This window comes from Acartia tonsa, chromosome 14, assembly GCF_053477335.1.
Source record: "Acartia tonsa isolate MP-2025a chromosome 14, ASM5347733v1, whole genome shotgun sequence".
Taxonomy (NCBI): domain Eukaryota; kingdom Metazoa; phylum Arthropoda; class Copepoda; order Calanoida; family Acartiidae; genus Acartia; species Acartia tonsa.
Window position 1 is genome coordinate 39,439,002 of NC_137273.1, and position 25,154 is coordinate 39,464,155.

At 37.5% G+C, this 25,154-nt stretch overlaps 2 protein-coding genes across 4 annotated transcripts in view; both read right to left on the bottom strand.

Moving 5' to 3' along the window:
• The window catches only part of LOC145306063 (bicaudal D-related protein homolog), a 318,688-nt gene that overhangs the window by 274,450 nt on the left and 19,084 nt on the right, over nucleotides 1-25,154 (bottom strand). The window lies entirely within an intron of this gene.
• LOC145305205 (uncharacterized) lies at nucleotides 9,081-11,824 on the bottom strand. 3 transcript variants are annotated; one of them, XM_080146767.1, is made up of 2 exons: nucleotides 11,413-11,824; nucleotides 9,081-11,363 (listed from the first exon to the last, which is right to left on the bottom strand). In XM_080146767.1, exon 2 carries the CDS (start codon nucleotides 10,870-10,872, stop codon nucleotides 9,082-9,084), a length of 1,791 nt encoding a protein of 596 aa, XP_080002893.1. In that variant the 5' UTR covers nucleotides 10,873-11,363; nucleotides 11,413-11,824; the 3' UTR covers nucleotide 9,081. The 3 variants fall into 3 exon arrangements, with proteins under 3 accessions (XP_080002893.1, XP_080002892.1, XP_080002895.1); XM_080146766.1 differs by having other exon boundaries at nucleotides 9,081-11,374; XM_080146769.1 differs by having other exon boundaries at nucleotides 11,394-11,442.

The following is a 25,154-nucleotide window of genomic DNA, read 5'->3' on the forward strand; positions in this document are numbered from 1 at the left end:
ATCCATGTAAAAAAAGTCAGATAAATCGTGCTGATCTTTCATCAAGTCAAAAAGATGACAGAAAAAGTCATGGGGCATCTTTCAACCTAGAATTATCCATCTATCTCTAAATAACGATGCCATTCAACCTTGATGTTTGTCTGTCCGTCTGTCTATCTAGAATGCTCAATAGTTTTACTCTAAGTATCTAGTAATTTTTTGAATAAATTGAAAATTATTTTGGGTAAAGGATAGCCCCACAGGGTTCTTAAGAGGTTAGGTGTAAAGTAAAATATATCCTCCATCCTTTTTTCTATGCTCGCTAGTAACTTTTAGGGAAAGAACTTCATGCTCTGGTCGCAAATGCATGTATTTCAATTTGTGCATTTGTCGTTACATGCTATAAAATAATTAATCAATAACATATTTATATCAAATAAATATATAAATTGATAAATGGCAATATTGTTATTTCCTTATATATACATGTAGCATAATTAATTTTTAAAATTTAATTAATAAACTCCGCAAATAGTTATACTATGGTTAAATGGACAATCCATGCCTTAAAAAAATACTGTTTTAATTCAATATAATTTTGTCTGTCCGTGTGTCTGTAACGCTATGAGGAAATTGGATTTTAGCTATTTCAGAGAGACGGCTATTTTATAGTAGACATGCAATTTGTTTGATTTATATTCCCTTGAGAAAACTGACCCTTTAATAGCACGAATTGTATCTGTAAGTCTTTACTGTGCTTTTAATGAGTAGCCCCAATTTTTGAGCCAAAAGATTCCTACTTTAACATTTAATGTCGCGCATCTGACATAGCAGCGTAGAGAGAATTTTTAACGTCTTCAGTTGTGACGCGCTATTGGAGTGAACTTTAAAAAATAAGTTTAATCTTTTGATATTGGAGTAGAACAATAGAGGGGTTCAATAAGTGAATGTCAATTGGGTCTTTAAAATCAACCAATAGCGTCGAGAATAATAACGCAGCTAGTCGCTACAAAAGAGCAGAAGCAATTTGCTAGCAGACGAAAAAGATTCCCTATAGGGGGATCGAGGTTTTTGTCTGGTTATACACTACATTTAGATTTTAAAAAATCGTATTGAAACAGAAGGAGTTTCCCTTTAAAATTGTTTACTCTATGTGGTTTATACTAATGTTTATAATAAAATTTATATTACCTCTGTACATTAATCCATCTATCTTTCAAACTAAATATCTAATTATCTATCTATCTAACAAAAATTCTCTCTCTCTCTCTCTCTCTCTCTCTCTCTCTCTCTCTCTCTCTCTCTCTCTCTCTCTCTCTCTCTCTCTCTCTCTCTCTCTCTCTCTCTCTCTCTCTCTCTCTCTCTCTCTCTCTCTCTCTCTCTCTCTCTCTCTCACTCTCCCTTTGTCCTTCTTTATCTGTAAAACCTTAGAGATAAAAATTCGATGAAAAACAATTCCATAAAACCAGCAAAAATTTAAATTGAAAGTCATTATGAGAGTTTGGAACATACTTTCTGGCTTTAAACTTAACTAAGACTACAAAATATAATCGTATGATCATCTTAAAATCTTTAAAAAAAAAAACATTTACTTTTATGTCATTATATTTTTAATCATGACTTACCAGGTTATTAACGGTTGGTGGACGAATTCAGAACTTAAGGTGGAGGGGAGAGGGCCTTTAGCAACACCCCTCCCCTCTCATCTACCAAACCAAAAAAAATTTAAAAATCCTCTAATGTCTTTTGCTATTATATACTATTTTCAGTTTTGAAGAAACTCTATTAAAAAAATTCATGGTTGATAAGTTCATAAGTATTGCTTTATACTTTTGCATATGTTCATACATTGCACAAAATATTATAATTGGATAACAGCAAAGTATATTCATTAATTTAAACCTTGGAGTAAAACAATAGAAGGAGAAGAAGTTAAATGACTGTACGTCCCCACCCTGTGAACCCTGTACCGTCTCTCAATGGGGTCTTCGAATATCAGCCAATAGCATCGTAAATATTAACATGGCTAAGCCGCTACAAAAGAGCAGAAAGCAAGATGCTAGCAGACAAAAAAAGGTCCCCGAGACCGGGGCCAGGTAGTTGTCAGGTTACAGGCTTTATTTAAATTCTAAGCCAATACTATGTCAAACTAAGCTGTTAAAAATATGAGATAAAAGATACTTTATTCGTTAGAATAATATGCAAGGGCGTCCATGCTTTTTTTGAGGGGGCAAATTGAGGAGTTTTAAAGGTTTAAGGGTGGTATTCTAATAATTTGTGTTTAAATTAAGGGGGTAAAATGAGAGGTTTCAAAGTTTCATTGTAAACACCCCTTTAACCCCTCCCCCCTTGGACATTTTTTGAAAATGGGTAATGGTTATGCCAGTGATGATAAATTTCTTTCAATATACTGATTTCTTTTCATTAGCAACTAATTCTTTTATTGGATTCTATCCCAACTACTTTTAAATGATCTAGCTTCATTTGGGGGACACCTTCAACTTTGCAGCACTGGGCTAGTTAAGAGCAGGGAGGGAGGGGACATTGGCTGTTTATTATACTAGTCCCCAAAGTTTTAAATAATGTTTTCTTATTCGTTGTCTTAACAACCTTGGAGACTTTCATTGAATTTTGATTGGTTCATTGAGTTGAGCGTCGAAACGTTTCAACCACTAATTGTAATCTACAGTTGGAGTAATTTTGTCCATCATCATTAAAGATGTACATAAATTAATTGTTCATTGTCTTATACCTTTAGATCCCTGAGTTGAGAGGGATGTAGCTTTGTTCACAGTGTTTATACACTACAGTCAATATTGTATTCAGCTATAAAATCAACAAAATCTAGGAGTAGATTGTCTGTTGGGGGTTAATTAACCTAATAGGTACTGCGGGTGTTTGCACAGAAAAGGAGAGATTGGCTTCCCTTAGTTGGACCTAACGTTAGAGTGTCATAGACAGCCACGCCTGTATGAGGTAAAAAAAAATCTAGCAATACGCACTTTTTAATAGTCATAAAGGTGCTAGTTGCCCTTTCAGTGGAGTTCTTTTCCCCATTTATGTAAATAGATTAAACTTTTCTACATATACAATCGTTATATCCGTTCGTATGTCAATAAAGGATAGCTCTAATCGTTAAACTATGCATTTTGAATATCGATTTCAAACTTTGAATCATGATTCTTATGGCAATAAGGTGCAACTCTATAAACATTACCGTTTTTAACATGGGAATCTTTTAGATATTTAGCTTCTTACTTGAATAGTGTTTCCTAGAACATTAAAGTACAATATTAAAAGCAAGTCATTTTAAAGGCATAATTAGGTTTTAAAAGTGTAACAATAACTCAAAAGTAACTATATGATAAGAATATATTCTAATAAATGTTAAAAAATTGTATATTTTTATGAAAACACCAATGTTCATAAAGCCTATCGACAAGAGAACTGAGTCAAAATCAATCAAGAAAAGTTGATTTTTATTAATTTTGTTGCATTTTAAGTAAAAGTAACAGTATGTGTGCCTGTGTGTATGACTATACTAAAAGATTTCAATATATCACTCTCTTTTTCATAAAGCCATTTTATAAAGAGGACTTGGGAAGGTTTTTAACTATAATTGGGGAGGGTACCAGCGGTACCTCCACTATTAAAATAAAATATCCCTTGCAATAATATAAATCAATAGTCAGCTCTGAACCGGTTTTGATCCAGCAGAAATAAATTATTAAATCACTTATGTTCAAATATTTTTATATTAAAATACCAAAAAGCAGACATAGTACCTTGGGCTGACGAAATTAAAATTCGTGTAATATTGCAAATTTGGAACAATACTAATTACCCAAAATAACATAAAGTTTTGTTTGAAAATATGTAATATGCAATCATTAACAAGGAAATAACAATAATTAAGCCTCAAATAGTCAGAATATTGCAGACTTAATTATGTTTTGTAAATGTAAAATTATAGTCTTAGAAACAATTAGCGTTGCAATATTGTATAATAACATATATATTGCCAGGCTAATGGATTTTGTTTGTAATAATCAAATATTTTTTTTCAAATATGATAATTATAGTTTATTATAAAATCACTAAACCTAGCAAAAATCTTTTTAATGAAAAATATTCTTATTCTTTATTATGTACCAGCGGCTACGCCCCTAGAGGCCTCTAGGGTCACTTGATGAGGGGGGAGTTTATTTTTTTTGTGGGGGGGGGGAGAGGTAATTTTTTTCTAGGGGCGATTTCTCTTGGGAGGGTGGTGGTACCCTCCCCCAAAAATAGTTATATACCTTCCCGGGACCTATGAGAAGTTACTGTGTAAAGGAGAACCCAACCGGTTCAGCGGTTAGCGAGATCCTTTGGTACACACAGACAAACACACATCCTGTTACTTTATTATAAGGATGATATTTTTAAAAGCGAAGCTTTCATATAATTAGGATCGGTTTGTCCATCCGTATGTCCGTCCTTGATAAATAGCTTTTATTCCTTAATTTAGGCATGTTAGAATTGTCCTATCGATTTCAAACTTTGCATGATGATACCATACCTCTAGTAGTTAGGTACGATATAGATGTTGAGAAAGATGTAAAACATATAATTCACCATATAATTATAGTTGTCAGAAATTTCGTTTTCCTTATTCAGTTTCTTATCAAAGACGAGGGAGCATATTAATTTATAGAGTAGCTGACTTATATTTATATTCTTATTATTAAGTTCAGACACTATACAAGTCTTAATGTCCGTTTGTCCTACTGTTTCAGTGCTTCGCTTTTATGGATGTTGTCATCCTTGTTAATAAGTGAATATGTTAAAATTTGACAAAAATAGCCTTAACCAAACCCCCCCCCCCCACCCTCTTACCCTCTATTCTTAATAACTAAATGAGACGCTGAACATTGATTTATTATTTAACTTTCATTTTCAATTTAACCCTGAATTGACAGGCAAACACAGGGATTTAGGATTAAGTAAATCAGTGCTATATCTGTTTTAGCAAAGTTTGTTTTAGCTAGGAGACTAGTGTTAAAATCGTAGAATGAATGAAGTTAATGTAATAATGAACATATCAAATATTTGTTTATTGATTCAATTATATAAAATTGATATCAATCAATAATTATATTATAATTACAATGGAAATTGGATGAATTTTAATACTTGAACTGTTAAAGGCTGGATTAGATTTAAAAAGTGGGATAACATATTTTCTTTTTTTCAAACTGTAAATACCAAACAATTTTTGATTCAAAATTATATTATTTCCTTCTTAATTGTATTATGATATACGCCTCTTTCTTGGAATCTATAAATTTCTCCTCCCTCTTTGTCACATTAGGTTGAACCATTTAAAAAATCTTGTTATTCAAATTATATTACTTCCTTCCTGAAATATGGTTTCATAATTCTTAATTGTATTATAATATACGCCTCTTTCCATGAATCTATAAATTGCTCCTCCCAATTTTACACCAACTACTCATTATCCCTATAATACTTTTAACTTATCATCTTGTAATTATAACTTTATCCCTGTAACATACTTTTAACTCTATTTTTTGTGACGGGGGGGGGGGGGAGGAAATATCGAATTTCCAAATAATCCCTTCAAACAAAGAAAATAATATCTAAGTATTTGGGCAGTTTAAAGTGGAAGCTTATGAAAAAGTATCTTATGTGTACATAGAAAACATTAAGGATTACTTATTTATTACATTAGAGATACGTTGTGACGAACAGATAAATTTTTATTATAGCGAAGCTGTGCTTCTAAAAAATATGGTTGACAATAATGTTTAAACTTACTGTTTCAACAGTTTCACTGTTTAACACAAAATCTTTTCAAAGAGCCCCTTTTACAATCTTAAACAAGTCAAGTTTTAAGTCAGTTGACCTAAAATAGACTTCATACTGGTTCTAATGGTATGCCTACCTTATTCTACAATTACTATGAGCCGCTCAATTTAAATTTTAAAATCTACGTATGTTGTGGCTCACATATCATTTAACTTTAATACAGATTTAGGAACCAAATATTGAAAATCCATAAAAGCGAAGCTCTGAAATGAAAGGACAAACTAACATTTACAGGATAAAATGCATAAGTCTACATAAAATTATTGCGATTATAGTAAATTTGGGGGAAACGTGGGGGAAACGTGATTTTTAGTAGCGAAGCTACTCTATCATTCGAAATGTCCGTCCGTCAGTCCGTCGGTCCGTCCGTCTGTTTGTCCGTCTGTCCGTCTATCTGAGACAAAATGGGGGAAACGTGATTTTCTTGGCTCCTATTAAAGACAGCTGAAATTTTTAGTGAAGATTCCCATGATAAATGCGCATCTAATCTATACATTGTTTTGTCCATCTGTATGTTAATTGGGGTGCTAGATCGATTCCTAGATTTTTTTGTTTTCATAATTTTCTCGACTCCTTTTCAAGACAGACAACTGAAATTTTCAGGGATTAAGTAAATTTGCATCATACATATTTTTACTAAGTTCAATTAAGATTTGTATATTAATTCGGGTGCTAGATCGATTCCTAGTTTTTCAATTTTAATGATTATCTCAACTCCTGTTCAGGATAAACGGCTGGATTTTTTAGGGATTAATCAAGTCAACATTTTAAAAAGCTTTTTTTAAGATATGATAATTGGTTGGGGTGCTAGATCACTTCCTAGTTTTTCAAGTTTTCATGATTTTTCGACTCCTGTTCAAGATAAACAGCTGGAATTTTTAGGGAATAATTAAGTCAACATTATACATATTTTCACCAAGTTTATTAAAGACTTGCTATTGGTTGGGGGGCTAGATCGATTCCTAGATTTCACGTTTTTCTTCTTAGCTTAATGCTTCAAAAGATATTGTGGTATCCGCCTAGGGTAAATGGCAGACACCAGAGTTCGAATAAAGACTACGGCAGTGTGAACAGACGTGGACACCTTACTATAGAGAAGCTACGCTTCTCTAGCATTCACTAGACAAGAATCAACATCTATTTCAGTTGTCACTTTATTGAAGGTGTAAAGGATACTAAAGCTATATACAACAAACAATAACTACATGGATAGGAATAAATGATCATAACATAAAAGCATTATAATACATATACAATAGTCAGTTTGGGCAATCATGATTCCCCATCCCTGGAAAGGGTGGGGGGGATTAAGAATACAGTTAACCATAATATAAATACATATGGATTAGGAATAAAGATGGTTAAAGATAAATCATACAGTAAAACATAGATAATTGCAATGGTTAGGTAGATGGCTATCCCTGTCTGGGGCAGGCAGGATAGCCCATTGAGCAGCACAATAGGTAGATAAGCATAGAGGGGTTGAGTGGTAGGTCTGGGTACTAAAGAGGGAAGGTTTGATGATTACTTGTGACAACAACAGTCTGTGTGGGGGCAGGTTTAGATCCTTTATCCTCAGGGTTGAGGTGGTGCTGATAACTTGGTGGTTGAAGGGGAAGGTTCCGGTGCTTAAGATGGGAGAGGGAGGGGTAACACCCCTCCCTCCATTTGCAGGACAACTGAGAGATAAAATCAGTACCGTTATCTGACATCTTTTCAGGTGGCTTCATAATTGTAGAATAACAGGATTCAACTAGGTGCGTAGCATCACTATAATGTCTTGGTTTCTGCATGGTCCAGAGCTGCCGCATACCACAACTCTCCCCTCGGAAGGCTGGAGGGGTTGTCTGCACCACCAGACTTCCGACAGTGGTTGCGGCCTTCAGTTTGTTGTCCTTGTGGAATGGGTCCGCCAGGATACCAGTTGCTGGACGGTGGTGGACTCCAGCCCTCCCCAGGTCTAACGGAATCGGCTATATCTGCTGGAGTAGCTGGTCCTGTTGGATCTTCTGGCCGTTGGATGTGTACCTCTGAGGCCACCCTGGCAACCTCCAGGGGTGGCACAGCACATGAGGGGGCTTGGACCAACAGCCGCCTGGTGTACACCTCTGCAGGTTTCTCCACTGGGCTGGTGGTCTCCATCGTGTTGGTCACCTTGCTGCTGGCAGGCTGGCTACTGGATGCAGGCGCAGTTTCTTCGCCCTCGGGGCTGGTCAGGTTCATTCGGCTTCCAGGGTCTCTGTCAACGCGGGCAGGTGGTGGTTGGCATACTGTAGGAGCGTTGCCTCCTTCAGGCTCATTCTGGACATTGGCAGGGTGGTGCATGGCAATCCGACCTGCGGGGTAGGGAAAGGTAACAGTCCACCCTTTATGCCGGAGGCTGTCTTGGATCTGCAAGGGTGGCTCCGCTCTAGTTGGCTGGGAGACAGGCCCATCCACGGACACTGCTGCTAGTGGACTGGAGGCACAAGGCTCCGGATTTCCTCCCCTAGCCTGAAGGGGTCCAGGCACATTGTCTCCATCTTGGGTAGACATAATTGTTGGGGATCCTCTACTTCTATGGTTAGGCTCGGCACTTGGCGCATCTAGTTGTGTTACTCCCCAGGCAGCGGTCAAAGCTTCTTCAGTTTGGCTGGTAATGGCTGATACCCTGGCTCCTGGGGCAGATGCAGGGGGCGCAGGCAAGTTTGGCCCAGCCCAAACTTCCTGGTACACCAGTGCAATACAATTACCCTGGCTTGGTTGAGGGAGGTAGACAGCTGGATGCAGTTGAAGGTGAGGGACAGCTGGACTCTCCCTGCTGGCTGGGGGCTCTGGCTGGCTGGGGGTGACGGGTGTCACCCCTTCCTCTGGGGCTGCGGGCTCATTCCGGGGTCCAGGTATCTCGGTGGCGGCGACGGTTGTCGCCCCAGGCACCAGTGTGGGGGCGCTGGATAGCACCCCCCAGTCTTCACAGGGGTCCAGGTCTCTCGGTGGCGGCGACGGTTGTCGCCCCAGGCACCAGCGTGGGGCGCTGGATAGCACCCCCCAGTCTTCACAGGTGGCGGCGACGGTTGTCGCCCCAGACATCAGCTTGGTGGTGCAGGGAAGCACCTCTCGTTCCTTCCAGGTGGCGAAGCCGGTTGGCGTCCCATACATCGACTCAGACTCGCTGGCTAGCGCCTCTTGCCTCTCCCACTCGGCGGCCGCCAGGGCCTCCCCGTACACCGTCCCGGTGGCGCTGGGTAGCGCCCCTCAGCTCTTGCTGGGGGTGACAGGGGTTACGGACACCGGTCCCCTGTGGTTGCGGCTGAGGTCCAGGCCAACCCGGTTGGGTTCAGCCGCTCCTCCCAGCACGTTGATCCTGGCCACCATGGTCCCAATCTGAGACACAGACTCCTGGGTAGCCGCGGCCCCAGCGGCGGCAGCTAGTTGGGGTGACGGCTGGGCATCTCCCTCCAGGTGGACCTGGGTGGCAGACTGGTTGCATGCAGGTTGTTGGGCGGCCTGGTGTTTCTTCGTTGCCCGGTCCCAACCGGTTCTACACTTGGCGGCTGTGTGGCCGTTGAAGCAGCAGCGCCCCTTCGTCCAGCTGGGTCCCATCAGGCCGGCTTCCCCAGGGTGTATCAACCTGCCAGGTCTCTCCTCCTCCAGTTGGGGCACCAGCTGACAAACAGGGTCTCCCCTACTAGGGGTCAGGCGGTGCTGGGCTGCTTGTGGTGGCTCCTTGGTTACATTCAGCCTCCTCCCCATACACACAGGTTCCTTCCATCCAACAGCGGCTCTCCTCCCCTGGGTGGCGAGGCCAGCCTCGGCCTTAGCTTCTGCAGGTGCTTCTCCACATGAGGGATCCTGCCTCTGGGTATGCCAGGTGGTTGGTAGCAAAGGCTGTTGATGGTGCCAGTCGGAAAGGGGGCTATGATCTCTGGGGGGTACCTGTGGCCAGTGTGTGGACAGGTACCCACAGGTGGACCAGCAAGGCCCAGAAGATGCCATACTGATGGTAGCCTGAACTGTATTCCGGACTGTCAGCAGACTGTTGGTAGCCACCTGAGTTGGGCCAGAGTTGCCAGCTAGTATTGCGTCCCTGCCAGGCTCCGTCAGCGGCTGGTGGGGAGCCCCTGCGGTGGTTCTGGTTTTGGCAAGGGGTGGCCTTCTTATTGACTTTCCTAGTTGGAGCTCTGCATCCTGGTGGGCCTCCATCTTCAGCAGCATGGGGGAACTTGGCTGGGACATGTGCAGTGGTTCAACAGAGTAGCGGCATCTGGTCTTGGAATGTGGGGGAACAGCCTCACTGCTGCTGGTCAACCCTGCTCTCTCCGTGCTGGGTAAAGTCTTCCACTGCAGCAGGTCACCAGTCCCCATCCTTAGGCCGGTCCCCAGTCGTTCCATGCCTGGGGGCTCCCAGGGAGGCTTGGGTGGCGGCTCCCCCACCCCCAGGTACGCGTCGGGCATCTGGGTGAAGAGCCTATTCCCCTGGGACAGCTCCCCATCCTCCAGATTGGTGAGGCCAGTGCCAGGGAGGACCTTTCCACCCCAGAAACAGGTGGTACTGGCCCTAGGGCTGGGCCCCTTTGAAATCTCAGTTCTGGTAGTAGTGTCCATCTTGGGGCTGGCCACTAAGTCTCTGAAGCTTGTCACCTTCTCATTAGGCTCAGTTGCATCGTTCAACACCCCCAGGAGGACACCTACAGGTTCAGCAACCCCCAGTCCAGTATTGCTATTTCTCGTACGTTGAGCACCAACTGAACAGGAGCTGTGCAGCGGACATTCAGTCACCCTTCCAGACAAGGGCATCTCAGGGACCAGGGGTCTGTGACCTGGCATGTGTTTGATGTTCACTGTACTCGACACAGTAGGCCAAAGTAATAACAGAAGCAGTATCTTGTAGATATAGGAGCAGAGTAGAGTAGCCGCACCGCAAGGAGGTTCGAGCCGGCTCACCCCTAGTATGAATACTATAGCTGTGTAATTAGGGTGGTAGTCCACGTAGCCGTAGGCTCGGTCCTCCTGGCTCAAGAGTTTCTGTGGCTGGCGCGCCCCCATGATTAGTAGTAGGGGGTTGGTCTGTTGGTGCCAGCGTCTTGTTTAACTGTTGAGCCTGAGTTGTTCTCCTTTCCAGTATAGCTCTTGATTTCTGTGGCAACCAGCGGATCTTAGCTTAAAGGTAACAGGGAATATGTTAGGTATCACAGATGTCTCTAGGAGCGTATCCGCTAGTGGATATATGGATAGGTAGGTTATCTATATATATACATGGCTACACGCCCATATATATATATATATGTGTATAGGAATATCCCCAGAGCTAGATAGCTTTTCCTCCTTGCTTCAAAAAAATCACGCTTCCTCTGTATATAGTTCACAACTATGAAGGTCGATGGTCCAGGTACACACCACCACTGCCCAGTGTGGGGCAGCAAGTCAGGCTATGTCCACAGGGTGGGCGTACTTTCGTTCAGTTATCATATCAGTTTCCAGTGTTGTTTGGTGAGGTTAGTATTCACTTACTTGTACCCATGATACAAAAAAACAACCTTATTTATCACTTGGGTATTTATATATACATATATTTGTTTCACTAACCATTCAGCTTTGAAGTAGGGTTGGCAGGCTAGGAAGATGTTGAGGGTCTAAGCGGGTTTAAGGAACTGGTTTAGTTTTCCTTATCACACTGTAGACAGGGAGGGAGGAGCTTGCAAGTTTTTCTCCTAAAAAAATATCTCTGATGTATGCTATAGAATGGCCCCTCTCCTGTGTGGGTGTGTGTGTGTGTGTGTGTGCGTGGAATCTCCTGTCCTTGTAACGCGCGTCCGCGCCGTCAAATCCGCGCACACGGGGAAAACGCGCTCTCACCCCTCAACTCGCTCTCTCATTGGTCCGCTTCGTCCGTTGGATTTATGATATTTTCCGCACTCTGTTGCGCTATCCGTGAATGGCGCTCTGTGTGTCCGATCGCTAGCCCCACACTACAGACGGACTTAGTCTAGTGTGGGTAGGAAGGGGGAAGCGCGTGAGGGGATGGGGGTAACTCCGTCCGTTCCCCCTGTGAGGGAGGGGGGTAACTGTGTGCTGGTGTAATAGGGCCTTTTCTTCTTAATCCTAGGTTTATCTATTATATCACCCTGATTGTATTTGCCTTCAATGGAGAGGGGCCCCTCCCCTTCCCTTGGAATAAGGGGTGTATTGTTGTTGTTGTGCTGTGGGCTTGAGATTGTTTTGATTGTATATCAGGGTCTTTATTATGTTACATCTAGCTTCTATTTCTGTCCTTATCACAATTGCATAACAGATTTGTTTACCAACTCTGTTCTATTTTTAGCTGTTATCACAATACACAATAATCCAAGCCTGTTCTATTCTTAGATTTATCACAACACAACAATTTGTTTGCCAAGCTTTGCTCATAAATCTATTGTTTGGCCATCACACTAGGGTGGTAATCCCTGAAAATGTGATATAATATCTGTTTTCTAGATGGGTGGCTGCGTTGTAGCCTCTCAGGATACTCGGGGTTGACGTAGTTTTTCTCTGTTCTGGTGCACTACACTCGTATGTTAGCTCGCAGCTTGCAGCTATGTGGCATGTTTCAGCCTATCGGCGGCAGGGAATGTCCCGTCCTGCTAGCGCCGCTTGCAGCTATGTGGCGTGTTTCAGCCTATCGGCGGCAGGGAATGTCCCGTCCTGCTAGCGCCGCTTATCCAAATCCAGCTGATGGCGGCAGGGAATGTCCCGTCCTGCTAGCGCCACTGGTTCGGATCCTGCTATCTCTTGCAGTAAAATTGGCCTATTTTCAGCCGTTTACACTTATTTGGCTTGTTTCAGCCGGTCCGCAGGCCTGTTTCAGCCCTTTTGGCGCTCAATTCTCCGTTAGATATCAGCGCTGCTCGCGGTTATTCATCAAATTTCGCTGTCTCGCTTCCACAACTGCCGGATGCAGAGTTAAACTTTGCTGTCCAGGGTGGGTAATTCAGGTTGCTTGCGTCAGTTTTGCCAGATTCACTGCTGGGAGTACCTTAGCCTCAGATGCGCGTCTGCTCTACACTTGTGGTTCGCCGTAATCTCACACAGCTGTCACCAAAGTTGTGGTATCCGCCTAGGGTAAATGGCAGACACCAGAGTTCGAATAAAGACTATGGCAGTGTGAACAGACGTGGACACCTTACTATAGAGAAGCTATGCTTCTCTAGCATTCACTAGACAAGAATCAACATCTATTTCAGTTGTCACTTTATTGAAGGTGTAAAGGATACTAAAGCTATATACAACAAACAATAACTACATGGATAGGAATAAATGATCATAACATAAAAGCATTATAATACATATACAATAGTCAGTTTGGGCAATCATGATTCCCCATCCCTGGAAAGGGTGGGGGGGATTAAGAATACAGTTAACCATAATATAAATACATATGGATTAGGAATAAAGATGGTTAAAGATAAATCATACAGTAAAACATAGATAATTGCAATGGTTAGGTAGATGGCTATCCCTGTCTGGGGCAGGCAGGATAGCCCATGGAGCAGCACAATAGGTAGATAAGCATAGAGGGGTTGAGTGGTAGGTCTGGGTACTAAAGAGGGAAGGTTTGATGATTACTTGTGACAACAACAGTCTGTGTGGGGGCAGGTTTAGATCCTTTATCCTCAGGGTTGAGGTGGTGCTGATAACTTGGTGGTTGAAGGGGAAGGTTCCGGTGCTTAAGATGGGAGAGGGAGGGGTAACACCCCTCCCTCCATTTGCAGGACAACTGAGAGATAAAATCAGTACCGTTATCTGACATCTTTTCAGGTGGCTTCATAGTTGTAGAATAACAGGATTCAACTAGGTGCGTAGCATCACTATAATGTCTTGGTTTCTGCATGGTCCAGAGCTGCCGCATACCACAATATCATACATTTTTAAAAGGTTTCGGGATTTATTTCATTTATGTCTTTTAACATACCTAAAAGATTATTTTTCCTGATGTCCTATCAATAAATTTTGAGCTTCGATACTTATGGATGTTGTCATCCTTGTTTTAGAATCGCTTTCACTACATGGATTCTACATGATTCTTGTTTTTACTTCAAACTAAATTTAATCTTAACCATGAATCTTAATTAATTAGAAAATGAAGTATAAAATTATGAAAATTGCCAATTACAATACAAAAAAAAATAATTAAATTATTGGCCAAAAAAAGTTAGGATTCTGCTAGTTTGGAACCAATCAAAATACTGAAATTATATCAAAATATAGGGATCTATAGAGATAAGACAATGGCTGTTAAATTGATGTACATTACCAATGATGACACATAAAATTACCCCTTCTGTAGTTCCCCAAGTTGTTAAGCCATCGCACAAGAAAACGTTATTTTAATGGCGTTGCTACAAAAGACCAACTCTACAAAAGACCAACGCCTACAAAAGACCAACTAGTCGGTTCTACAAAAGACTAACGCCTACAAAAGACCAACCCTACAAAAGACCAACGCCTACAAAAGACCAATGACTACAAAAAATCGTAGAGCTGGAAGGTCTATAGCTGCAACTGGTGTAGCATCATATTTGTATTTATCAAATTAATAAATATAATGAATATAATGTATGCTTTAAATAGATTTTAAGCGACACAATTACAAGAAAAAAATTGTAATTATTTTTTTGTATCAATGTAATCAAATAATGGCTTGAAAATCTTCTAAATTTTAAAGAAAAAATCTTCCAATTTTAATGATATCCAATATGGCGATTAAAACACAAGGACAAAATTCAAAACCGAAATTTCTTTCTTGAATAACTTTGTCCACAGGCTGAATTTTAAAATTCCGTCCGACAGTTTGTCCAAAGTCTGTGTTTGCTACGTAACGGAATAGTTTCGAACCCAATACAACCTTGCTTTTAAAAAATTGACCCTTTTGTAGTTGTTGGTCTTTTGTAGGTGTTGGTCTTTTGTAGGCGTTGGTCTTTTGTAGGCGTTGGTCTTTTGTAGAGTTGGTCTTTTGTAGGCGTTGGTCTTTTGTAGAGTTGGTCTTTTGTAGCAACGCCATTTTAATCTTTGGGGACTAGTGTAATAAACAGCAAAATGCCCCCTCCCCCCCTCTCTCTCTCTCTCAGCTAGTTCCCAAAGTCTTAAAATAACGTTTTCTTATTTGTTGGCTTAACAACTTTGGTGAACTTTACTGAATTTTCAATTTTGTTGGTATAACCACTGCTATATTAATAACCTGACCATTCAAAATACAATAAAAGACCACAAAGTTGTTAAGCCAGCGAATAAGAAAACATTATCGTAAAACTTTGGGGACTAGTTTAATAAACAGCCCATTGTCCCCCCCTCTCTCTCTGCTAGTTTCCAACGTTTGATAATAACGTTTTCTTTTTCGTTGGCTTAACAACTTTGGGGACTTAAGGAATAAGACAATGGACGATAAATTGATGAAAATTTCCCATTTACGATAAGAAATAAACAAATCATTGTTCAAAAAGTTTTGAGGACTTTTATCGAATTTTGATTGGTTAGTTTATTAACTATAGTGTCCAAACGTCCAACCCCTAATCGTAATGTATAGAAGGGGTAATTTTGTTTACCATAATTGAGGATGTACATCAATTAATCTGCCATTGTCTTATTCCTGTAGGTTCCTTTATTTGGGTATAGTCCCTTTAGTGGCAAGGGGCGTTTTGTCATATTCTAAAAGCAAGGCTTTCTATAATTAGGGTCGGTCCGTCCTTTCGTATGTACGTCCGTCTGTACATCCGGAATGGATAGCTTTTTTTGTTAATTTATGCATGTTAATTGTCCTATCGATTTCAAACTCTGCATTGTGATTCCTGTAGTAGTTAGGTACGATTTAGAAAGCGCAGCAATTCTATAATCATTATCAGAATGTCGGTATGTTCATTTTAAACATGTAGATTTTTTACTTTTTTAACAACAAATTTTTATGTGATCAATTATCCGATTGATCTGATTTTTGTATATTTTTGTATATTGATTCCTGGGACAACAAAGTACAATATTATAAGCTAAGTAACTCTATAATCAAGTCCTAAAAATGTAAGTATGTCCATAAACATTATCCTGTATGAACTGGTTATAAAACTTTGGGTACAAGTGTAATTTATGGTCCAATGGCACCTCCCTCCTGGTTTGCTCAAACAAATGCATCATAAAACGGTTTGAGAAATAAAGCCAAACATTAACCCATTTACTAATTTAAAACAAGTAAATTTGAATAACAAAATGGTTAGCTCTTAAAAAATTAAAAAGGATGACAACATCTGACCAAACCTTCAAACTACCAATAATTTTAATCTGAAGATAGGTGCTAATAATGTTTATTATAATCAGATTGAGATATCAAATTATCCTCCATTCTTCATTATTATGATTTTAGATAAATTTCAGGGAGGGAGGAACATTGGGCTGTTTATTACACTAGACTCAAAAGCATTTAGTAACATTTTCTTATTTGTTGCAACTTTGCGACTTTAATTATCGGTTTATTGAGTTGAGTGTCCAAATGTTTCAACCACTAATTATAATCTACAAAAAGGGGTTAATTTTGTGTATCATCATTGGGGATGTACATCAATTTATTGTCCATTGTCTTGTCCCTTTAGATCCCTGATAAATTTTGAAATTCTATCAATTTAACCGTTTTGTTGAAAATAATATTGAGTCATAAAGTAGCTAAGCTCAAAAGATTGTGTTAATTCCACTGCTGCTCTGTATGATACTGAGCAAAGGGGGAGGGGGGAGACTTGTCCTTAAACATGGACTTGTATTCTTACTTTTCTACCGATTAAAACGAAATTTGATGCTTATCCACAATTTTATTCCAATACAAAAGGCTAATGTTTAATAGCATAATGTTGTTTTTTTCTTTATTATAGTATTTAGTATTTACGGTGAATGTTGTTTGTCATCCTTATTAAATTGAACTAATATTATTAAAATGGCTTAAAACCTGTCCTTAAGCAATATATGTGCTAACCGCTCAACTAATATGGTTCCCCTTAACAATACAGCTTAAAATTAAACCACCTCTATTACCTTAATAACAAATAAAATATTATTTGAGATGCAAAGAAAGGATAGAACAATTTAGTTTGAATGGGAGGAGAAAAAACAAATATGAATAATTCCCCCAACCCCTGAGTATCATATAACATAATTAACAACATTTCTTTTCGGTCAAATAACTTGACCTTGTTTGACCCCCCCCCCCCCTCCCCCATCACACACATCCAGATATATTTTTAAGAAGCGCAGCTTCTATCTAATTTGTTTGGCTGTACGTCACAACGTATCTCCATCAAAATAAACATGTAATCTATTGTAACCTAAAGTTAAAAAAATGTATTAAACATTTTTTTAAAGATCAATAAAAGTTTTAGACATGCTTAGAGCTGAAACTGATTTAAATTTGGAAATTATTTTTCTTGTTTCACTAATAAGTCATTGATTATTAGGAAATTCAATCATAGGTTAAAGTGAGGCGATCTCAGTGGCGAGGCAAAGTTGGTAATTTTCAACACACTTTCATTAAATGACACTTTTCTCCATGTTTTAATCGACTGATAGGAAAATCATTAAACCAAAGTTGTTCGTTATTAAATTACACACAAAAAAGGATAATAACATCCATAAAAGCGAAGCTCTGAAACGATATGACAGACGAACATTAACTTTTGTTGAGTGTCAGAACTGAATATACAAAATATAAAAATATAAGGTTTGACAATATTATACGTAAATTTGTTGCAAAACTTCTTAAAAACAGAATTCTGTTTAAGGACATACTGCCATTTTTAATACTTGATTATAATATTGTATAATATTGTACCTTATTGTAATAGGAATCAGTAATAAGAAATCAGATCAATCGGATGATTTTATCACATAAATAATTCTTATTAGAAAAGTAAAAAAAACCAACATGTTTAAAATGGACGTACGGACCTTCTGGTAACGATTACAGAGTTTCTACGATTTCTCAATCGTACCTTACTACTACAGGAATCACCATGCAAAGTTTGAAATCGCTAGGACAATTCTAACATGCCTAAATTAACGAATAAAAGCTAACTATCTCGTACGGGCGGACTGACCGACCCTAATTATGGAAAAGGTTTGCTTTTAAAAAGTATAAATAGTAGCTGTTCATAGGAGAGTTTATAACTATTTCTGCAAGGGTATCATTATACCGAGAGTGATTGCATCAAGAAAAATTCCAATCCCCCCCCCAAAAAAAAATTAATTACAACAAGGATGACAACATCCATTAAAGCAAAGCATTAAAACTAGGGATGGGAATCCGTCGAATTTTTGGGCCAGATTCGGATTCCGGATTCTGAAGGAATCCGTCAACAAAAGTGACGGATTCTTGCGGATTCCGGATTCTTATTTTTGGCGGATTCCGGATTCGGATTCCGGATTCTAGCAGTATTTTAAAAGGCCGTCCGTCAGAGGGATAGCTTTTTTCGTTAATTCATCACTATGTTACTTGGTTGAAGCCTTGATTTGTTTAAAGTGTTGACTTCCAGCATAACTAAAACATTTACATCACATTAGTAATTATTAAAATTTGTTATGTAGAAATTTTTTTTTATCTTTGCCTTCAAACAGAGGGAGTTGTAAGAAAAAAGACGGTAATTTTAGCCTACCAATTTAGAATCCGGAATCCGCTATAAAAAACGGATTCCGGATCCGGATTCGGATTCCAAAATTGGCCGAAAATTGGGCGGATTCCGGATTCCGGATTGGGATTCCGGATCCGGATTCCCATCACTAATTAAAACAGTAGAACAAAAGGACATTAACACTTGTATAGGAGAGTTTATAACTATTTCTGCAAGGGTATCATTATACCGAGAGGTATTGCATTAAGAAAAATTCCCAACCCCCCAAAAAAATCAATTAAAACAAGGATGACAACATCCATAAAAGCGAAGCATTAAAATGGTAGAACAAACGGACATTAACACTTGTATAGTGTCTGAACTGAATAATCAGAATGTAAAAGTATAAGAGTCAAAGCAAAATTGTAAGTAAATTTGTTGCAAAACTGCATGATACAGGATAATGTTTATGGATGTACTTACATTTTTAAAAGTTGATTATAGAGTTGATTAATATTCAATATACCAAAAATCAGATCAAACGGATAATTAGATCACATAACAAGGATGACAACATCCATAAAAGCGAAGCACTGAAACGTTATGACAAACGGACATTAACACTTGTATAGTGTCTGAACTGAATAATCAGAATATAAAGTATAAGAGTCGAAGCAAAATTGTAAGTAAATTTGTTGAAAAACTGCTTGATACAGGATAATGTTTTTGGACATACTTACATTTTATGAGTTGATTTTAGAGTTGCTTTGCTAATAATATTGTTCTTTGTTGTCCCAGGAATCAATATACCAAAAACCAGATCAAACGGATAATTAGATCACATAAAATTTTGTTGTTAAAAAAGTAGAAAAATCAACATGTTTAAAATGGACGTACGGACATTCTGGTAATGATTATAGATTTGCTTCGCTTTTTAAATCGTACCTAACTACTAGAGGAATCATCATGCTATTTTTGAAATCGATAGGACAATTCTAACATGCATAAATTAACAAATAAAAGCTATCTATCTCGGACGAAAAATTAACATGTTTAAAATGGACATATGGACATTCTGACAATGATTATAGAGTTGCTACGCTTTCCAGATAGTACCTAACTACTTCGCTTTTAAAAATGTGTTGTTAAAAAAGTAGAAAAAACAACTTGTTTACAATTGGAAGTACGGACATTCTGGTAATGATTATAGATTTGATACGCTTTCTAAATCGTACCTAACTACTACAGGAATCACCATGAAAAGTTTGAAATCAAAAGGACAATTCTAACATGCCTAAATTAATGAATAAAAGCTATCTATCTCGGACGGACGGACGGACGGACCGACTCTAATTATAGAAAAGCTTTGCTATTAAAAATGTGTATAACTCTATTCTCTAATACAAAGTAGCTTGATGTCTACCCGTCTGTCTGTCCCTTAAGATCTTGGTAACCACTGAACTGATTGGATTCTACTCTTTAGGGGAAAAAAATCTGTAAAAAATCTTGATTTGACCAAACTTATTTATCTAGGGATAAAGAGGTGTTTTTAAAAGAGAAGCGAAGCGAAACTGAGGCCTAGAAAATAATGGATTTTAGTGGATAAGACTTTTTAAAAAGAATTTTTTACGACTTTTGTTAGCAGGTTGACTGTCTACTATTAACAGGGATCTTAACCCTTTACGGTCGGGCCCCTTGCCGCACCTTAATCGGTCGGGGGGGGGGGGGGGCGTTGAACGCCCCCCCTCATTATCTCAGTTACTATTAGAGCTAGAGGGCTAAAAAAATTTGGATCACCCTGCCAGGTTTGCTGGCATCCTGTGTCCGCCAGGATGGAGATATTCAAAAAATTCCAACTCTCAGTTATGTGTTATACCCATACTTAAAAAGTCAAGCAGTTTGGGCTCTTTATCTTTCACACACAGAAAATGAGATAGAAAAAACCGGAAGGGGGGGCGTTCAACGCCCCCCCCCCCCCCCCAACCGTTAAGGGTTAAGGGATTGGACAAAGTAGCCCCAAAGTAGATAAATTGTTATAAACCCAATAATGACAAGCCAAATATAATTATTTGTTAAAAACTTCAAGTACTAATAGTTTCAAAAGTCATGCAAGGTTGAGTGATTTTTTTCGGAAAAAATTTACAAGTACCCCTTTTTGAAAAATTAGAAAATAAACCCCTTTTACCTAACATCATTAAGGATGCTATATTGACGAATATTACATCACTAATTATCTTTTCTTACCCAATATTACACACTTAATTATCTTTTCTTAAAAATACAGAAAATATAAAAATTAATAAGGTTTGTCATATTCCTATTATTCATAGTTGATTATTTTTTTTGAAAATAAAAATAAATAAACAAAATCATATAGGATAATCATATATGTAATATTCATTTTTGAGATATTGGATAATTTCGAATTTAGACAGCCCAAGGTACTATGTCTGCCAAAAAGGCATCCTTTTATGTAGAATCATTTATGGATGTAACTTTTATGAATTAACTATGCTTAAAATCTAAAGATCATTGCTTTGCTTTACTTTATTGCAATGCACATAGGGGCAAGAAGGGGCATCAATTCACCACCCCCAAATCAAGTTTTAAACATTCTATGAGTATTATCATACCTAATGTACATCAGATTTCAAAGGAATCGTAAAAATACGCTTTTCAAGTAAGCATTCTAATGCATGGAAGTCAAGAAATGCAAAAATTTTCTTACAGAAAAAGGCATACTTTTTGTGTTTCACCAACAATTTTAAAAGTATTATAAAATCTCTTAGAATTAACGTAATTAGACAAAATAACTTTTGATGAGTCATGCATTACATATATTTTGACACTATAAAAGAAAAAAACACAAATTGAAGAAATTAGTCCTAAATAATTCTAGTTGAAGTCAAGATTTTAGTTTTTTTTTGTTTGTTTTTTAATCAACTTTTAAGATCACAGTAAGAGGAAACATGTTTTCGCCGGGTGTCGCCGGCTAAAAAAACGATATTTGATTACCCAAAGACATATTTTAATCGCCAGTACTGGTTTCACTTACCCCCCTGCGCCCCCGTAGGGGTTTTTAGTCCGTTTTCTGAACGTAAGTGCACGAAAAGTTTGTAAGAAAAAGCGTTTAAATGCACTTTTAAAGTCAAAACTTAAGATATAATTCAAATAAATAAAAGACACAAAAACATAGACATATTGGGAAATATTTATTCTGACTTAGAATTAAAGTTAATAATAAGTATTTTCAAGTTCTATTCCACTAAATGATGGGAAGGAGAGGGGGGGGGGGGCTAAACCTAAATCTAAACTTCTTTATGTTTGATGTTTTAATGTAACTAAATAATCGTTTCTATAGATTATTACATATATCAGGGATCTAAAGGGATAAGACAAAGGTCAATAAATTGTTGTACATCCCCAATGATAATACACAAAATTACCCCTTATGCAGATTAAAGTTAGTAGTTAAAACGTTTGAACACACAACTGTAAAACTTTTGGGACTAGTGTTATAAACAGCCCAATGTCCCCTACCTCACTGCGGAAAGGTAAAGTAAATATGCAAATAACGTGAGGTTCTTATAATCATTCTAAATTGGAATTAGCAAGTAGTCTATCTGTCTGTCTATTGGTAATGCTTTGTTTTTAAATTATGTAGTTACATGGTATTCATGTTTAATGTCAGCAGTTTTATTTAGAAAGGGAGGGGACTGTTAATTACACTAGTCCCCAACCTTCAAAGTTTTATAATAACGTTTTTATATTCGTTAGCATAAGAACTTCAGGAAATTTAATGATTTTTTATTGGTTGGTTCATTAAGATAAGTGTCAAAACTTTTCAACCACTAATTGTCATCTACAGACAAATAATTTTGTAATATAATTTATTAAATATGTATCAATAGTGGGGATGTACATATTAATCGGTTATTGTTTTGTTCCTTAGATCCCTAGGTGTTAATATATAATACAAAGTATCTTGATGTCTGTTTGTCTGTCCGCCCATCTCTTAAGATCTCGCTAACCACTAAACAGATTGAATTCTACTCTTCAGGTAATATATCTACTGGTCCTGTGGTTGTTTAAAGCTCTTATTCAAAAATAAAAATCCTCCTCAATTTTTTCATATTTCTATAATTAGGGTCGGTCCGTCCGTACGTCTGGTACAGATAGCTCTTTTACTTAACTTAAACAGGCTAGAACTGTCCTTTCGATCTCAAACTTTTCATGCTGATTTCTACAACAGTTAGGTACGACTTAGAAAGCACAGCAACTCTATAATCGTTACCAGAAAATCCGTACATCCATTTATAACAAACTGATTTTCACTTTTTTGACAACAAATAATGGTTTTGAATGTTACAAATATCCTATTCATCTGATTTTTTGAATTCTGATTCCTATTTCAATAAGGTGTAATGTTATAAGCGAAGCAACTCTATAATCAAGTCCTAAAAACGTCAGTATGTCCTTAAACAGTAACATGTATTTAATCAGTTTTAATTACAATTTTGTATAGACATGCATTAATATTCAGTTCTGACACTTCACAAGTGTTAATGTTTGTTTGTCCTTCCATTTCAGAGCTTCGCTTCTTTCATGGATGTTGTCATCCTTTAATTACCTCTTGGGGCAAATCCCCTAAAGGCTAGGAGCGAAGCCGCTAGTATTCATATGAACAGTAAACAAGAATCATAATATCATTATAAATATAGATATTAGTTAATAAAAATTTATGTTAATCATGCCCACATTTATAATGGATTTAGACGATTTAAACACGAAATTCAAGAAAGTTGATGGATAGATAGATCATGGATAGATAGATGGATGGATAGAAAGATGGATAGATAGATGGATAGATAGATGGATAGATAGATGGATAGATAGATGGATAGGTAGATGAATAGATATATGGATAGATAGATGGATAAGTAAATGGATAGACAGATGGATAGATAGAGGGATAGATTGATGGATGGATAAATTGATAGTTGATGGATAAAGAGATGAATAGTTGATGGATAGATAGATGGATCGATATATAGATGGATAGACAGATGGATAGATAGATGGATAGATAGATGGATAGTTAGATGGATAGATCGATGGAAAGATAGATGGATAGATAGATGGATAGATAGATGGATAGATAGATGGATAGATAGATGGATAGATAGATGGATAGATAGATGGATAGATAGATGGATAGATAGATGGATAGATAGATGGATAGATAGATGGATAGATAGATGGATAGATAGATGGATGGATAGATAGATGGATAGATAGATGGATAGATAGATGGATAGATAGATGGATAGATAGATGGATAGATAGATGGATGGATAGATAGATGGATAGATAGATGGATAGATAGATGGATAGATAGATGGATAGATAGATGGATAGATAGATGTATAGATAGATAGATGGATAGATAGATGGATAGATAGATGGATAGATAGATGGATAGATAGATGGATAGATAGATGGATATATAGATGGATAGGTAGATGGATAGATAGATGGATAGGAAGATGGATAGATAGATGTACAGATAGATAGATGGATAGATAGATGGATAGATAGATGGATAGATAGATGGATATATAGATGGATAGGTAGATGGATAGATAGATGGATAGATAGATGGATAGATAGATGGATAGATAGATGGATAGATAGATGGATAGATAGATGGATAGATAGATGGATATATAGATGGATATATTGATGGATAGATAGATGGATAGGGTAAGGGGGGAGGGGTTAATCTGGTAATTTTCTAAATTATCTTTCAAATGACAGAAAAAAACATAAAAGCAAATTTGTTTGTTGTTAAATTACCTACAAAAAAGTATAAAATGAAATTTGTGTGAGATGAATTTTAAGGGTACTAAATAATTAAATCCCCTTTTTGGTTGATTTGCCCCAATGTGCAATGAGAGTAAAAATTTTATCTTTTTTTGTGGATTTTTAACAAATTACAAATAAATTATTGCAATAATTTTTATTATCTATTTATCTAACTTTTTATTTATCTATCTTGAAACTGTAATTGATCAGTTTATAGAATACTAGCCGTAACGCTCTTAAAAAGCCAATTTTTATTTTAGTTTTAAAAGAATATAAAATATTTAAAAACTACCCTAAACCTATAAGAACTATTTGTGCGTTTTACTATTAATATAGACATAAAAAAATCAATAAATACTAAAAACTGATCCAAATATTAAATAATATTTTAATGATTTAATAATGTTGTAATTATCATAAGCTATAATTAACTAAATTAAACAGGGATAAGACAATGGTTGATAAATTGATGAAAATCAAAATGACAATACACAAAATTTACCCTTCTGTAGATTACAACTAGTGGTTGAAACGTTTGGACACGTAATTTAAAGAACAAATCAGTCAAAATTAAATAAAAGTCCCCAAGGGTGTTAAGGTAACGATATTATAAAACTTTGGGGACGAATATATTAAACAGCATAATGTCCCCTTCTTCCCTGAAATGAATAGTGTTCTTTGTTAGTCATAATAAATCTAAATTATATTTTAACAAGTACAATTATGTTTATAAATAGCGCGGCAACAACATGCACGTTTATTGAAACCAAGTGTCAGGTTGGGCAAATGAACATGAATACTTGTAGAGTGTCAGAACTTAATAAAGAGTTTATAAATATATATGTT